Below are 17141 nucleotides of genomic sequence, written 5' to 3' on the forward strand. Positions count from 1 at the left end.
AAAAATGGTCAATGATTAAAGAATTTCCTTCTTGTGAGCCCGATCACAGCCAAATGACTGATCCACTTGATCAATTGACCCCTCCGTGGATATTGCGCAATCCGCGTCACTGACCAATCAGAGGCCAGAGATCTGCATAAACCAAAGCCCGTTTTTGCTCCCGCCATTTTCTCAGACAACATTGCATGGTCCAGTATAGGTTTTGTTAGCGTTTTATCGCGTATTTGGGTTATTTAACAAAAAATATGGTTAAGAGGTGTAGTCACGGACTTTGTAATAGTGACGACAGGTATCCTGAAAGGCTAGTTGGTGGAGTTCAATTCGTACCCTTTCCAAAACCGAAGACCCAGTACGAAAAATGCCTTCGATGGATCAAACTTTGTGGAAGACCGCATCATCAACTAAATCCATCTAATATCAACCGGAACAGATATGTTTGCATGAAGGTATGCCCTATATTTGATTTTCAATACATGTCTCGTATAAATGAATGAGACGTTCACGCTAGCATAACACCGCTACGTGTGAACGATTGACACACTTATTCTTTGTTGAGCGATATTTAGCGATGATCGGACTGCACAAACGTGTCGGTTTCTTGCTGGCTCGTGGCCGAAGCTTAACCAGACTGCGTTTTCACGAAGATATGCCCTAAATTTGATTTTTAATACACGTCTCGTATAAATGAATGAGATGTTCTCCGCTAGCATAACACCGCTACGTGTGAAAGATTTATTTAGAATCTATAATATATCGTTGATTTGAATGAAATCAGAAGCATGGCGTCTCTCTCAGTTCAGAATGTATTGTATTTAGAATCTATAATATATCGTTGATTTGAATGAAATAAGAAGCATGGCATCTGCACGTCTAACAATGTATTGTATTGTATTGTATTTGCCATTTTTTACGAATTGTTTGTCTTACGTCAGCGCACGTGGCGTGACATCACTTCAGGAGGCGTGGTTAAGTGCCCTGTACAGAGGGGTCGATTTACAATAAGAGATTAACATATTGGCAATGTTGTTTGTCAGAAAGCGTACCGACCTTCGCCCGTTCTCTGACCAACCTTGTAAGCCTGACTCCTTTGATACTTCTGCCTGCCTTGATCGTTCTCCTGTGTACCGACTCCTGCCTGCCCGCTCACCTGCTCTCTTCGCCCGACGTCGCAACTACCGCTGCTGCACCGGACTGCCTGCTCGATCCCCGACCTCGGCATATAATAAACGTTTCTCCTTGAACTACCTTGCATCGTCCGAGTCCTGCATTTGGGTTCTACCCCCGTTCCGATGGGACGTGACAGAACGAACTGGCCACAACAGGACCCAGCAGGAAAGACCCGGCGTCGCCGGGACTGACGCAAGGTAGACTGCCGGAGGACCAAGCCTGTCCGATTCGGGTAGGCTCCTTGACGTCCTCCGCTTCCATGTCTTATGCTCCGCCAGCGAGGTATGAATACGTCCCGAATTCGACCCGTCCGGCTCCTCATATTCTTCTGGACTATGACTTTTCGGAATATGAGGAGGACCATGATTTGTATGACAGGCTGCCGGAGTACGACTCCAATTATTCTGATTATGAATCGGCTCGTCCGATCTTTCATCCCAGTCAGTCTGTTTCACCTCCCCGCGTTTCCAGCACCCGAGCGTCTTCGCCCGGTAGGTCCAAATACACCAATCCGTATGAGAGATCCCGCTTGGCCATCTACCCGGGACCTCCGCGTGGTGGCCAGAGGAGACGCCCCGGTGCCTCCTGCTCCGCGGCAACTCAGACATCGTCCTCCTACTCCTCGCCGGCAACGGCGAAACCGGCAGACCCACAGCGGGTGGTGAAGCTTCCAGCCCAGAGGGAGGACGAGCCGCCAAATCACGAGGCGTTCTGCCGCGAAATGCGGGCGCAGATAGAGCGGCAGAGCGCCGAATTGGCGGCTCTCACGGCCCAGGTCCGGCAAGGGTTGGCGAACCAGCGGAGCTACGCTGCAGTGGGAACAGACTCGCCACCTTGCCAAGTGCACGTCGCAGTGGGAACGGACTCGCCACCTTCCCAAGTGCATGTCGCAGTGAGAACGGACTCGCCACCTCGCCAAGCACACGTAGCTGTGGAAACTGACCTGCCTCCTCGCCATTCCCACGTCGAGGTTTTGCCTGTTCCGAGCAGAGTTCACGCGGCAGTTGGAACTGACCCGCTCCCGAGACACGCCCACGTGTCAGTTTCGACTGACTCTCTGCCGACTCTCGTTCACGTTGCCCTGGAAACGGATTCGCCACCGCGCCACGCCCACGTTGCTGTCTCAACGAATGCACCGCAAGCTCACGTGGCAGTGGGGACCGACCCAATACCGCCTCACGTTGCTGTCCAGGAGGTGGCAACGTCTCCTCAGCCGCTTCCCGTCCGTGCTCTGGAGTACCAGTGGCGACCGGGCCGCGGTCGCTCCCCGTTCCTGCTCTGTAGGGGACTGGCCCGCGGACGCTCCACGCTCCTGCTTCGTCAGCGACCGGCCCACGTACACTCCACATTCCTGCTTCGTCGGCGACCGGCCCGCGGTCCCTCACCGTTCCTGCTCTGTCGGCGACCGGCCCGCGGTTGCTCCCCATTCCTGCTCTGTCGGAGACGGGCACGCCCATACATTCCCATCCAGGAGGTGGCTACGGTTCCCCAGCTGCCTCACGTTGCCGTCCAGGAGGGGGCAATGGCACCACGGCCTCCTCACATTCCCGTCCAGGAGGAGGTGGAGTTGGTGATGCTGCCTCCGCCTTCTCACGTTCCTGTCAAGGAGTACCAGCGGCGACCGGTCCGCGGCCGTCACACGCCCTTGTCTCGATGGCGACGGGAGCTGGGGAGTTCTGATGAGCCACCCCGGAGCTGGAGATTCTTCGGGATGGCTGTGATGGTAATGGTGGCGGTCATGGCTCTGTTCCTTCTCTCCATCATCCTATCCGCTCCTGGTGGCTCCCAGCCGCTTCTGGACCTGGCCTCGTTGGTGACCAATCCACGGCTGCCTCCTGACCAAGCCTCGGTGGTGACCAGTCCCTGGTCGTCTCGCAACCACGGCGTGGGAGGTTCTCGTCCGGAGCAGTTGCCTGCCTCGGCCTGGTTCCTGCTTCGCCGTTTGGTTCCTCACAGAGGTCGTCCGCCCGAATCAGCCCGTGGGGACCCTGGTGCCCTGTCCACCCGGACGCCTCGCGTTTGGTGGCCTGGAAGACCACCAGACTGGGGTCCAGGGGGGGGCGTGCCCTCCTCCGGACACCCTTCCGCCCACCCCTGCCTGTGTTAATTATTGTCTGTTTCTTTCGTTTAGGCACGTCTGGGAGCCGTGCCTTTGAGGGGGGGTACTGTCATGATCCTACTTAGCACACTACTGGTACCAGTCAACATATTTCCATCTCTATCCTTTATCACCTTTACTTGCTGCACATCCTTCCTAACTCTATCCCTCTGTCTGGCCAACCTGTAGAGCTCCTTTTCTCCTTCTTTTGTATCCAACCTGGAGTTCATGTCATCATATGCATCTTCTTTAGCCTTTCCATCTCTACCTTTGCCCTACGACGCATCTCAATGTATTCTTTAGGCCTCTCCTCAGTCCTCTCCGTGTCCCACTTCTTCACTAATCTCTTACCTTGGATGACTTCTTGTATTTTGGGGTTCCACCACCAAGTCTCCTTCTCCCCTTTGCTGCCAGAAGACACCCAAGTACTCTCCTGCCTGTCTCTCTGAATACCTTGGCAGTAGTATTCCAGTCTTCTGGGAGCTCTTCCTGTCCATCCAGAGTCTGTCTCACCTCTTTCCTGAAGGCCACACAACATTCTTCCTTTCTCAACTTCACCACCTGATTCTCTGCTCTACCTTTGTCTTCTTAGTCGTCCTACCCACTACCACAGTCATCCTACACACCACCATCCTATGCTGTCGTGCTACACTCTCCCCCACCACAACCTTACAGTCGGTAACCTCTTTCAGATTACACCGTCTGCACAAAATATAATCCACCTGCGTGGTGCTTTCTCTGCTCTTGTAAGTCACTCTATGTTCCACTCTCTTCTGGAAATAAATGTTCACCACTGCCAATTTCATGCTTTTTGCGAAGTCCCCCACCATCCGCCCCTCAAAGTTCCTTTGCTGAATGCCGTACTTACCCATCACTTCTTCATCACCCCTGTTTCCTTTGCCCACATGTCCATTGAAATCTGCACCAATCACAACTCTCTCTCTCTCTCTCTCTCTCTCTCTCTCTCTCTCTGGGATGCTCAGGACTACTTCGTCTAGATTCCTTCCAGAATTTCTCTTTCAACTCGAGGTCACATGCCACCTGTGGGGCATAGTCGATAATCACATTATACACAATACCCTCAATTTCAAATTTCAGCCTCATCACTCGATCCGATACTCTTTTCACCTCCAAGACATTCTTAGCCAGCTCTTCTTTTAAAATAACCCCTACTCCATTTCTCTTCCCATCTACTCCATGATAAAATAATTTAAACCCTGCACATAAACTTTGAGTCTTGCTCCCTTTCCACTTGCTCTCATGGATGCACAATATATCAACCTTTTTCCTAATCATCATGTCAACCAACACCTGAGCTTTTTCTGTCATAGTCTCAAGATTCAAAGTCCCTACATACAGCTGTAGTTTCTGTGCATTCCTCTTCTTCTTCTTCCGACTAAGCCGCTTTCCTCCTCTTTTTTGACTTTCTTCCATCGCCTTGTAGATTAACATTTCCAGGTGCGGGTGTCGGAAGCCCGGGCCATGACCTAACTGTTGTAGAATTGACATGATGAACCCTCATATATGTCTGGCACAGTTTTACGCCGGATGCCCTTCCTGACGCAACCCTCTGTATTTATCCGGGCTTGGGACCGGCCGACAGGTAGCACTATCATGTGCTGCCCAACGGGCTGCAGATAATAAAAAAGGAGCAATCAAATAAACAAAGTCAGCACAAAAGATACACAATTTACATACTACCTACTCTATGTTAAAGTTAAGGTCAAATGAAAGCAATCACAATAAACACAGTCAGCACATAAGGTACACAAATCACATACTGCCTGTGTTAAAAATATAAATGATGTGGCGATTTAAAGAATACGTGTATGGAGGGGATTCAAACCACAATGGCCCTCACTCGTAGTTCAAGCTTGTGTCGACGATTGATGTTTGGTCCTCGTTGTATAGACTACGGAGGCAAAAAACTTTAGCGCGGTTGGCTAACTTGAGCCGAGCAGCTCCAATGCGAACGATACAGCACCAATTTGGGTACTTAGATAAGACTTGTTAAATTTCCTAAGTTCTCACGGCCCTCGTCGTATGAGTTATGAAGTTACTCACGTCCGATTTTTTCGATTTCGACGTTTCTTCAACATCCACGAATTGATCACAAACGCATCTTGTTGTTAGCAAGATAAGCTAAGGAATACTCGGCCGATAAGCAAGTTTATGTTGGCCTTTCCACTTGCCCAACTTCTTATTGGTACTCACTACCCTGTATACGATACGTAGGTTTTGCAGGATGTGTAGATACTACCGTTTGATGTTTTCCTCCTCAGTAAATATTGGAAAACAGACACTTTTGTTGTTAGCTAGGCTAGGCTAACTTGGGCCAAGCTGCTTTGACGCGAATGATACAAGTAAAGTTACACAGACGGTGGTTTTAGTCCACTGAAGTTGTTGCCAGCAGTGTCCCATGTCGAGTATTCACAACATTCGGTCCAATAATCAGCAGGATTTATTGAACTATGATTGTGTTGGTCAGAGCCTTCTGTTTAAGCTGCTATCAGCTTGGAGAGCAGAAGGAAGTCCTTTCTGCTGTCCTCATACGTGTCTGTACTATTCTAACGTATTTCTCCGCCACACCAGACTTACACATGCAGTACCACAGTTCCTGTCTTGGTTGTCTGTCATAGGCTATCTCTAGCTCCACAAAGACACAATGTAGGTCCTTCTCACCTTCTCTGTTCTTTTCCATTAGCACCCTCAAGGCAAATAATGCATCTGTGGTACTCTTTCTAGGCATGAAACCATACTGTTGTTCCGGCAGTGCCCAGCTCATGGCGTTCACCTCTCCTCTTTCATCGGCGCAAGCTCCACGACGACCCACCTTCGCATGTTCGCTCCAGTGGCAGTATTCAACCCATGCCGTCGATTGCTGATGTCGCAGTGACACCCTACCCACAGCTGCCGCCACACTCTCCAACAGCAACGTGCGATGCAGCATGGGTTGCTTCAGCAGCAGCTCCCAGCGCATGCCACCCACCACGTGCTCATGTCTCGTCGGCACCCGGCATGCAATATTCACCATGTGGTCATGTTCTGACAGCGCCAAGCGCGTGCCATCCACTAGTTGCTCATCTCATCAGTGCTTGAACCGCAGGGTCCACCACATGTTCTTGTTCCAGTGGCGCTCGGCCCATGCTGTTCAACATGTGTGCAGGTCTTATCTACGCCCAACCCACAGTGTCCAAGTAGAGCGCAGCTTTCTGCTTCCCCACTACACTCCACCCAAGCCACACCAACCAAATCTGTCAGTCATTTAACACGTTCTATTTCACCCATGTTTCCAGGTTCCCGAATCCATGAGCACTCTGTCACTCTTGTGTCCACTCCAACCAAGCCTCGATGCCAGCAGGCTGAGGAGGCACCTGACGACCCACAGCTTCCTCTTGCGTATGTCTCAACAGTGCCTGATCCACAGCGGCCTTTCGCTTGAGTCTTGGCGGCGCCTGAACCCCAGTCGCCTCTTGCTCATCTCTCGGCGGCGCCTGAACCACAGCCACCTCTTGCTCATGTCGCTGTGACACCTGAACCCCAACCACCTCTTGCTCATGACGCGGTGACACCTGAACCCCAACCACCTCTCGCTGGTGTCTTGGCGGCGCCTTAACCTCAGTTGCCTCTCGCTCATCTCTCAGCGGCACCTGAACCCCAGCTGCCTCTCACTCATGTTGCTTATGTGGCGGTGGCACCTGAACCCCACCCACCGCTTGCTCATGTCTTGGCACCACCTGAACCTCAGCCACCTCTCGCTCATGTCTCAGCGGCCCCTGGACCCCAGCAATCTCATGCTCAAGTCTCAGCGGTGCCTGGCCCCCACCCACCTCTTGCTCATGTCGGGGCGGCGCTTCACCCCAGCCACCTCTTGTTCATCAAAGACGGCAATGAGTCTGCGTATCGACACGAAGCGGCAAGACTGGAGCTTTGGTGTGGTCAACACAACCTGACGATGAACACTCAAAAGACTGTCGAGATGATTATGGACTTCAGGAGGCATCATTCACCACAGCTGCCCCTGACACTGTTCAAGTGTCTTGTGTCAACCGTCAAGACCTTTAGGTTCCTGGGAATTACAGTCTCAGAGGATCTGCAGTGGGGGACAAACATCAACTTCATCCTCAAAAAGCCCAGCAAAGGATATACTTCTTGCGGCTTTTGAGGAAGCATGGCTTGTCACACAAGCTGCTGAGACAGTTTTACAGAGTGGTTATCCAATCAGTACTGTGTACCTCCATCACAGTCTGGTTTGGGGCTCCCACAAAAAAGGACAAACACAGAAAGCAAAGGACTATTAAAACCTTTGAACGGATTGTCGGCACACGATACCCACTAATCGAGGACTTGCACGCAACGCGTACTAGGTCCAGAGGATCCTTTCGGACCCTCCACCTCCTAGCCATCAGCTCTTCCAGCTCCTTCCGTCGGGAAAGTCAAAAGTAGTAGGCATTCAACCCTTTTTGCCCTCTGGCTATTAAGTCATTAAATTCCTGATCTGCGAACCTACTATTTTTCGTCCTTGTGCCATGTTAGGACAATCACTCACATCCTGCTGGTCCAATCAGTATATATATATTTTTTTTTTTTTTAATTTTTTTTATTTTTTAAATATTCCTGGAAATCTTGGTGTTGAGAAAAGCAAACACGGGGCAAGAGATGTGATGTTTTGGCCAGGCATGGGACAACAGATTGAAGAAACAGTGAAAAGTGTGACATGGCAGTCACAATGCAGTTCCAGTATAAAGGAACCTATGCTCTCCCAGAGATGTCATGGGATATTGTAGCAACTGATCTATTTACATGGAACTCTGAAAACTACATCATCTGTGATTACCTCATCAGGTACTTGGAAATAGAGTGTCTGCACAACCTCACCACAGCTGCCGTTATCCAGAAGATGAAAGCTGTGTTTGCGAGGTATAGAATCGTCCGCCAGGTTGTCAGCAACAATGGACCATGTTACAACTCCAAAGAATTCAAGGAGCTTGCAGAATCGTGGGGGTTCCAGCACGACACCTCGAGTCCACATTACCCATAGAACAACGGGTTGGTAGAAAAAAAACCATATCTCTGCTTTCTGTAGTATAGAAACACACCTGTTGACAGCTTCAAATCGCCAGTCCAGATCCTGATGATCCGTAGACTGCATTCTATCCTGGCTGCGACAACACAGCAACTCCGATCTCAGGTGGCTCCTGAAGCAAAATCCATGCAAGGAGGGAGAACTGTCAGCAGCGCCATGAGCGACACTACAACATATCTATCCACTAGGCCGATGTCAACACTACGTGCTGGCGCACGCATCCGTTTCCAGCAGGAAGATAGCACCTGGAAACCAGCGACAGTCACTCGACCAGCTGAGACACCGTAAAGGTACCACATCCAGACCAGTGATTGACAGTCCTTCAGATGAACATCTGCTGGACAACAGCGCAACTACCACACAGCAACCAGAAACCAATGAGGGCAATTCCAGTACTATGCAAGAGGACACAGATGCATAACGTGATCAGACTGGGTCTGAGTCCAAACCTGATGATGCTGAGCCTAATCAATGCACCAGGTTTGGACATATCATTAAGCTGAGGCAAATCCTCGACTTAAAATTGATTGATTGTACAGGTTGTAGGCAGATCGCTGTCCTTCAGAGAAAAAAAAAAATATTTGTAACAAAGTTGTATCATGCTCTGAAATTAATTGCACTGGAAAAAAATAGAGTATGACTTTCAAATGCCAATGAATAGTTATTCAAGACCTTTAGTTCTTTTTACAAGCCATTTGATTGTTTTCATATGCACATCTTGTTTTTTTTGTAAAAGCCAAATGTAATGTTTTGGCTACGGTTATTGGTTTAACTTTTATCAGGAAGGACCTTTGACAAATTAACACTGTAACCAGAGGTGATTGATGCAATTGTGCTGGAGTGAGGAATAAAGAAAGAAGCCACATGTGCAACTCAAGAGCAAGTATCATCCCGTTATTCTTAGATTGAGCTATAGTACTTCTCGTATATAGCAATATCATAGGTGTCTGTACCAAACTCAGGTGGGTCCCACTACAGTCTACTCACGTGCCATATCTGACTCTTTGATGGTTGCATATGGCTCGCAGAGTCTTCATCACGACATAATGTACTTTCATTTTTGTCACATAGGCAAAGCAAAGTAGGCAGACACAGTTTGTACCAGTGGGTGTCATAGTTTGGATGTCGATGTCGGCAGGCGCGGAAAGGTTGAACGCAGTTCGGGTAGAAATTAATTGTGGAAATGCTTTTGACAAAGATGTCTGAAAGAAAAAGAAATGAGTACTGCAGTTTTCAACAAAAATGGACAGAGGAAGTTAGCTTTGTGTCTACGATGTAATGACAAAATTGCAAGAATGAAATGCTCAAATATAAAGTGCCACTTCGACACACGCCAATTTTGAATCAAAATATCCTGCAGTGCACAGCAGGAAAAAAAGCATCTCAAGAGCTACAGTCCGGAGTCCAAGCTAGTCAGCAGCAACTCCACATGGTAACTGGAATTTAGATAGCTTTGCTGGTGCTTTGGCAATTGTGAGAAACGGACAGCCATTCATAGATGAGGAGTCATGCTTGATGTTGCCAATGAAATTGTTGACAACTTTTCACATAAATTCAAGATAATCAAAAGAATAAAATACATGCTGCTGTTGGGATTGTTGGTGAGCCAAAATGAGTGGGGAGAAAATAAAAAAAAATTAACTTACAAATCAGTTGATCGTGAAAACTTGGAACGCACGTCCCGTCACATACCATGTTCTGTGGCGTGTGTGTACTGGCAATGTTTGGTTCTACCTATGCATTTCAGAAGTCTTTATCACATATAAAGAAGACCAACCTATGTTCACGAATAATGAATGGAAGTCTCATTGGCTGCATGAAGTTTAATCTAATGCTGTATGAAACAGTCGACAAAGCGATCAGCAAAATCATGCAGAACCAGACATCGCATTAATGGTAAAAAGTACTTTTGTCGTCATTGGTTCGCCACCGCGTAATGTTATGTAGAAGAATTCAGACTTGTTGTACTCTAAAAGTGTTGGTCTCACATAAAATGTGCAAAAAAACACATATTTAGTTTTAAAAATATTGTATGGCTCTTTTGGAATTACATTTGAAAATATTTGGCCTTTATGGCTCACTCAGCCAATAAAAGGTTTCTGACCCCTGCATTACACCATTACTAACATTTGACCTGAAATATTTTTCGCAAATCTATTTCTCAGTGATTTGAGCCCTGTAAGACAAATACACAGTGCAAATATCCATCCATCCCTCCATTTTCTGAGCCGCTTATCCTCACAAAGGGAAAGCTGGAGCCTATCCCAAACTCTGATCCAGTCTTCAAAGTTCCTCTGTTTGCGTCAAATACAATAAACATTCATTCAAATCAATGGGATCTCATGGGAACCAGTTAATGTGAAAGTGAGTGCTAAAAACTTATCTCGTATTTATAGTTATCAGAGTGGTACGGTGGAGCAGTTGTAAAGCGTTGGCCTCCCAGTTCTGAGGACCCAGGTTCTATCCCAGTCCTGCCTGTGTGGAGTTTGCATGTTCTGCCGGTGCCTGCGTAGGTTTTCTCCAGGCACTCCGGTTTCCTCCCACATCCCAAAATCATGCAACATTAATTGGACACTAAATTGCCGCTAGGTGTGATTGTGAGTGCGATTGTTGTCTGTCTCCATGTGGCCTGCATTTGGCTGACAACCAATTCAGGGTGTACCCTGCTTACTGCCTGTTGACAAGCTCGGGTAGCCTCCAGCACTCCCGTGACCTTGGTAAGGATAAGTGGCAAAGAAAATGGATGGATGGACAGTTATCAGAAATAATGTTGCATACATTTGCAGCTGTAAACACCAATGTTTTTTTTTTTAACAAAATAATAATTACATTGTTTTGGTGCTTACGTATTTACAGTATAGCCTCAATATAATCATCAAATTAAGTTAACTTTATTACAAATTTACAAATTTTACAAAAGGTGACAAAATGGACAATCACACCATCAAAACATTATAACACATTTAAAAAACAAAACAAAACATAAAAACAATGCGCATTTAATCACAAGTAATTATTCAGGAATCAAAGCACAAGTGTATTAATGCAGCTGTGTCTCTGTGGAGGGAGTTTAAGTCGGCTAATCTTCATTCCTCTCCTTTCCATCACATGCCTCCATCTTTCTAATTGTTCCTCCATCATCTCCCTGCTTTCACTCCAGATCACAATGTAATTCGCGAACATAATCATCCAAGAGGATTCCAGTCTAATCTCATCTGTCAGTTTATACATAACCACAGCAAACAGGATCAGCTCAGATCTGAGCTCAAATCAGCTCAGAGCTGATCCCTGATGCAGTCCCACCTCCACCTGAAACTCTTCTGTCACACCTACGGAACACCTCGCTATTATTCTGCTGCTGTCATAAATGTCATGTACTATTCCAACATATTTCTTCGCAAGACCAGACTTACACATGCAGGGCCAAAGTTCCTCTTTTGGTACTCTGTAATAGGCTTTCTCTAGATCCACAAAGACACAATGTAGCTCCTTCTGACCTTCTCTGTACTTTACCACAAACATCCTCAAGGCAAATAATGCATCTGTGGTACTCTTTCTAGGCATGAAACCATACTGTTGCTCACAAATACTTACTTCTGTCTACCCTCCACTACTCTTTCCCATGACTTCATTGTGTGGTTCATCAGCTTAATTCCTCTATACTTCCCACAGCTCTGCAAATCACCTTTGTTCTTAAAAATTGGAACTACCACAATTTTCCTCCAATCTTCAAGCATCTTCTTGCCTTCTAATATTCTTTTGAATAAGTTTGTCAAAACCTCCACAGCGACATCTCAAAATTGCTTCCATACCTCCACAGGTATGTCATCAGGACAAACTGCCTTTACATTTTTCATCCTCTAGAGTGCCTTTCTAACTTTCCCCTTACGAATCATTGCTACTTCCTGGTCCTTCACTCTTCTTAAAATAACCCCTACTCCATTTCTCCTTTCATCTACTCCATGGTAAAATAAGATAAACCCTGCTCCTAAACTTCTAGCCTCATTACCTTTCAACCTGCTCTCTTGGATGCACAATATATCAACCTTTCTTCTAATCATCATGTCAACCAACTCGTGAGCTTTTCCTGTCATCGTCCCCACATTCAAAGTGCCAACACTCAGTTGTAGGCTCTGTGCATTTCACTTCTTCCTCTGCTGATGAATCTGTTTTCCTTCTCCTCTTTGTTTTCAACCCACAGTCGGTGGATTTTCAGCACCGTTCTGCAGGTTAACGGTGCCGGGCGGATTTTGTCAATCCGGGTCACGACTGATTATGGTATTCTTTGTATTGGTATTCACTATGGTATTCTTTAGATGAATGCTCATATTTGTTTGGCACAGTTTTACCCTGGATGGCCCTCCTGACGCAACCCTCTGCATTTATTCAGGATTGGGACCAGTCTACATATTGCACTGGCTTGTGGCCCCACAGGGCTAATTGAACGTTTCACATAATTATACATAGTTATTGCTATCTAATGTGATGGGCTCCAACACTACCATAGCCCTTATGATGATAAGTAGCTTAGAAAATGGATGGATGGCTCATATGCTGTGTCCAATTTGTCAATAAAGATGTGTTTAAATAATGGTTTAAAAAAAAAAAAGAAAAGCTTTTTGGCTCCACCCGAGAAGGCGCGACCTCTCGCGATATTTGCATGCACACATATAATGTGAGCTCCCGCCTCCCGTTCTTTCTTTTCTCGGTGACGGTGAAGGTGCAACAGTCAATCGGTCGTCCCGAAGCGGGTTCATCCGACATCCTCACTGATCAAGCAGAACAGAGCTCATACTCGCCACCAACATGCCTCCCAAATTTGACCCCGGCGAGATTAAAATTGGTACGTTTTCTTGTCAAAACGGTTTCTAAGCAGCCGCTTGTGTTACAGTCAAGATGGCGTCTTCCGGCTTCCCACCGGCGCTATTCCAACGGTAATGATGACTGAAAGTCCAAATTTTACAGATATGGTTGTAATCAATTGCTTCCTGCTTTAATTACGTTGCTGGTTTAAACTTTTAGAAACTTATTTTCATTTTTTTACAGGCCCCGTCGTGCTTGGCCACATGGGATAAGCTCGCTAGGCGCAAACTGTTAGCTCCTGTCCAGTAATGGCGACACAGTGAATGCACATGGACCCATGTATCAATGTTTTAGCATTCTGTTTGCTCGTTACAATAAGATGGAGCTATGCAGAATGATGAAAAATATTGAATGGAATGGGAAATGTCAACATAAGGTTGGTTGTTGCAAGACAATTTTGAAAGTGGGGTGTCAATTTATGTTTTGCAGTGTACATGAGGTGCACAGGGGGAGAGGTGGGTGCCACATCAGCATTGGCCCCCAAAATTGGACCCCTTGGTCTGGTGAGTATTTTTCTAGGGTTTTTGTACAAAGCAAACATCCTCCAGGCACTATGCCCATCTTTTCACGTAACTGGGTATAGTCCAATGGAGGTTTAGAGTGACCCATCCTCGGGAAACAAATCTGGCCAAGATAATGGTTAACCTTGTGCCGAAAAGACTGGAACATTGTACTGTCCAATTGAAACTGCCGCTATCATCTTAGTAAATGTCAAATGCAGAGTTGTCCACTTCTAGAAATTCATTTAGAGAAGGTCTGAATTTGTGTGGCGTTTGCATGTTCTCACCATGTCTGTATGGGCTTTGTCAGGTTACTAAGGTTTCTGCCCGCATCCCAAAAATGCACACTAGGTTATTGAAGGCTATAAATTGACCATGGTTGTGAATCATGGTGATTAATTCTGTGCCCTGTGATTGGCTGGTAACCAGTTGAAAGTGTATGCGTATCTTGCCTGAAGATAGCTATGGTAGGCTCTAGCGCGCCCACGACCACAGTGAGGAAAACTTGTATGGAAGATGAATGCCATCCATCAGTTTTCTTTCCCGCTTATCCTCACACGGGGAGTGCTGGAGCCTATCCCAGCTGTCACCGGGCAGCAGGCGAGGTATACCCGGAACTGGTTGCCAGCCAATCACAGGGCACATGGAGACAGACCTCGCACTCAAAATTACACCTAAGGGCAATTTGGAGTGTACAATTAATGCATGTTTTTGGGATGTGGGAGGAAACCAGAGTGCCCGGTGAAAACCCACGCAGGCACGGGGAGAACAAGCAAATTCCACACAGGGGGGGGGGGGGGGGCGGGATCAAACCCGGGTTCTCAGAACTGTGAGGCCAATGCTTTACCAGCTGCTTCACTGTGCCGTTGGAAGATCAGTGAATGCATAAAATAATTTTAACCTGACCAGTGATGTATTAATTAACAATCAGTGAGTTAGTGTGTTGACACAGGCCACAATGAACTTTTGCCTCGGTGGATTGGAAATAGGGGGCAGTGTCATTAAAAAAAAATCTAGAACGATCTGTTATGGCCGTGAAGAGTCAGCATCAGTTATTCCCATAACAAATTAATGTGGTGTAACATTTGACAGCTCTGAATATGTATATCCTGTTTAACATTTACCAAAAGGGAAATTTACTTGGGTGCACAAATGGCATGTGAATCTCAAAAGACTCGTCTGATTGGTAAACTGATTCCTTTGTTCTCTTAGTCTCCCAAGAAAGTTGGTGATGATATTGCCAAGGCCACCGGTGACTGGAAGGGGCTGAGGATCACTGTGAAGCTGACTATCCAGAACAGACAGGCAGCGGTACAGTTTGTTTGAATTGGGAATGTGCTTGGCTCTCACTCTGCTTTTGATTGATTCTGAAGAAACACCCTGCTGAATTGGCAGAGTTTGGAGTGAAACTGGGGACTACTTTTGTTTATAGATTGAGGTGGTTCCCTCTGCCTCTGCTCTCATCATCAAAGCTCTGAAGGAGCCCCCTCGTGACAGGAAGAAGGTCAAGAACAGTAAGTAGATGATCAATTGGCTTTTATGATAAAAGTATAGGAATAACTAGAAAAATAAAGGCCATCCCTTTTCCTCAGATTCATGGTGTGTCATAAGGTCATTGGGATACTAATCAAACTACATAGGATAAACTACAGCACACTTGACACACATTCAAATAAAGTAGTACTCAGTATAGCAAAGTCCATGCAGTGACTTCTTTGGAGAGGTGGGTATTAAATGCGTCTGTGTAAGAAATGGTACTTGTCAGTTTAATACAGATTGCATTGTACTTTTGAGTTTTAAATGCTATACATTTTTGCTTGACTGTTTCACTCACACAAAGGTTGCTGGGATAAACTCCAGCATTTGGTGACCATAGTGAGGGTAAGTGGTACAGAAAATGGATGGTTGGGCATTTTTAATGATCATACCTTTTTTTGGGGGGGGGGTTACAAGGTTACTTGTTTTTTTTCCACTGTACGTTTTGCTTAATATTTGACTTTGCTTTTACTTGTCACATTGTCACTAAGTCTTGAGTCAGTACAATATTTTGCGCCCTTCCCACCTCTTTAAAATATTTCTTCCTCAATGTCCTCTGTCCAACTTTTAACAGTCAAACACAGTGGAAGTGTGACATTTGATGACATTGTGGGTGTTGCTCGTATCATGCGGCCTCGTTCCATTGCAAGAGAGATGTCAGGTAAGAGTAAAATTTGCTTTGGCTTTTACAGTAAGCTACTGTATACTCGGCCCTGTTTTGGTTAATCTTTTATTTAGCCTCCAGCCACTGTACCGGTCTTGTCAGAGTGACTGAGTATAATCCAGTGGAGGCGCAGATTGACCCACCTTTAGGAAACAGAGCTGTCCAAACTAATGGACAACCCTGTGCCGAAAAGTCTGGAACACTGTGACTGGAATGTGTTTTTCATTAAATGGAAGTGTGAATTATTTTTTTTATTTATTGGGGTATAAATTGCCCTAGGAACCATCAAGGAGATTCTGGGTACGGCACAGTCTGTTGGGTGTACCATTGATGGTCGTCCTCCTCATGATGTCATTGAGGACATCAACTCCGGCAAAATAGAGTGCCCATCGGACTAATAAATTATTGGAAATGGAATTGCTTTTCCTTGTTTTTTTTTTTTTTCACCCTTTCATGTTTGTCCTGTTAATATGAAATAAGATTAATCATGGAAGAAACTTTAAAATATGCTATAATTTCTCGAGTATTATGCGTCCTTAAGTACAATGTGCCCCCTGCAAAGTTGACCTAAAAAAGATCAAGAAACCCCTTCTCACAATGTACAATGCGCACCACTAATGAGCTGCTATCCATATTCTCAAAATGTTAGGAATTGTTTTTATTTTGTTAGGTTTGTACTTGTATTGTTTTTGGGAAAACTGTGTTTGCATCACTGTCAAACTCACAATTGACTTGGTACAGTTCCAGTACCTCTTGCGTTGCATCATGAACATCCCATCTTGCTCCTGCCACATGTCATCCTCTGTGCCGTCCATAGTGTTTGTGAGGAAACTTTTTTTCAAATCCCAGGAGTTTGGGTTGCGCAGCCTCCATCTCCATCCGGCTCCCATCTGTAGCAGCTTTCCTACGGCATTAGTGGCTATCAAAACAACAGCTCAAACTACTGAATGTAGAAATGAGTGTAATGGGTACATTAAAAAAAAAAAAGCATTCCAACTGTGCGCTTTTTTTTTTTATGTGCTCATTACAGTTGTACCTATGTAGATTCTCACATTGTTTTGATATTGATCTGAAGCTCTCGTTTTGGACTGCTGTGCTGCTTCCAGGTTTGTCGCATCAGCGTTGGCACTTTTTTTTTCTTTTTTTTTTTTAAGCGGTATAGCCTGTTGTAACCTTAACACACCACTTTGGAAAATAAAGGCAACAATTCTCCACTTGAAAGTTATA

General features: G+C 46.0%; 1 protein-coding gene, 1 long non-coding RNA gene and 1 other non-coding gene across 6 annotated transcripts; all 3 read left to right on the forward strand.

Moving 5' to 3' along the window:
* Window positions 1-3036: 3036 nt before the first annotated feature.
* On the forward strand, window positions 3037-7733 carry LOC133498058 (uncharacterized). The gene is made up of 3 exons (XR_009794178.1): window positions 3037-3361; window positions 5858-5932; window positions 6011-7733. It is a non-coding gene; the product is annotated as an uncharacterized LOC133498058 (long non-coding RNA).
* A 5302-nt stretch (window positions 7734-13035) lies between these two features.
* rpl12 (ribosomal protein L12) lies at window positions 13036-16331 on the forward strand. Of its 4 annotated transcripts, none has more exons than XM_061815818.1 (7): window positions 13145-13285; window positions 13398-13444; window positions 13644-13717; window positions 14927-15025; window positions 15147-15228; window positions 15825-15911; window positions 16194-16331. In XM_061815818.1, the coding sequence occupies exons 1-7, from the start codon at window positions 13248-13250 to the stop codon at window positions 16310-16312; spliced, it is 546 nt and encodes a 181-aa protein (XP_061671802.1). In that variant the 5' UTR covers window positions 13145-13247; the 3' UTR covers window positions 16313-16331. The 4 variants fall into 4 exon arrangements, with proteins under 4 accessions (XP_061671804.1, XP_061671803.1, XP_061671802.1 ...); XM_061815817.1 differs by lacking the exon at window positions 16194-16331 and adding an exon at window positions 15989-16185; XM_061815820.1 differs by lacking the exon at window positions 13398-13444 and having other exon boundaries at window positions 13036-13194.
* LOC133498693 (small nucleolar RNA SNORA65) lies at window positions 15992-16119 on the forward strand. Its single transcript, XR_009794441.1, has one exon. It is a non-coding gene; the product is annotated as a small nucleolar RNA SNORA65 (small nucleolar RNA).
* Window positions 16332-17141: the final 810 nt, after the last annotated feature.

This window comes from Syngnathoides biaculeatus, chromosome 3, assembly GCF_019802595.1.
Source record: "Syngnathoides biaculeatus isolate LvHL_M chromosome 3, ASM1980259v1, whole genome shotgun sequence".
Classification (NCBI taxonomy): Eukaryota; Metazoa; Chordata; class Actinopteri; order Syngnathiformes; family Syngnathidae; genus Syngnathoides; species Syngnathoides biaculeatus.

What these genes read in the sequence shown, in the direction of transcription:
- rpl12 (XM_061815817.1), top strand. Translation starts at nt 13,248, where the DNA reads ATGGCGTCTTCCGGCTTCCCACCGGCGCTATTCCAACG. An exon ending in CCACCGGCGCTATTCCAACG is followed by an intron (nt 13,286 to 13,397) that starts GTAATGATGACT and finishes ATTTTTTTACAG; the next exon opens with GCCCCGTCGTGCTTGGCCAC. An exon ending in TCCAGAACAGACAGGCAGCG is followed by an intron (nt 15,026 to 15,146) that starts GTACAGTTTGTT and finishes TTTTGTTTATAG; the next exon opens with ATTGAGGTGGTTCCCTCTGC.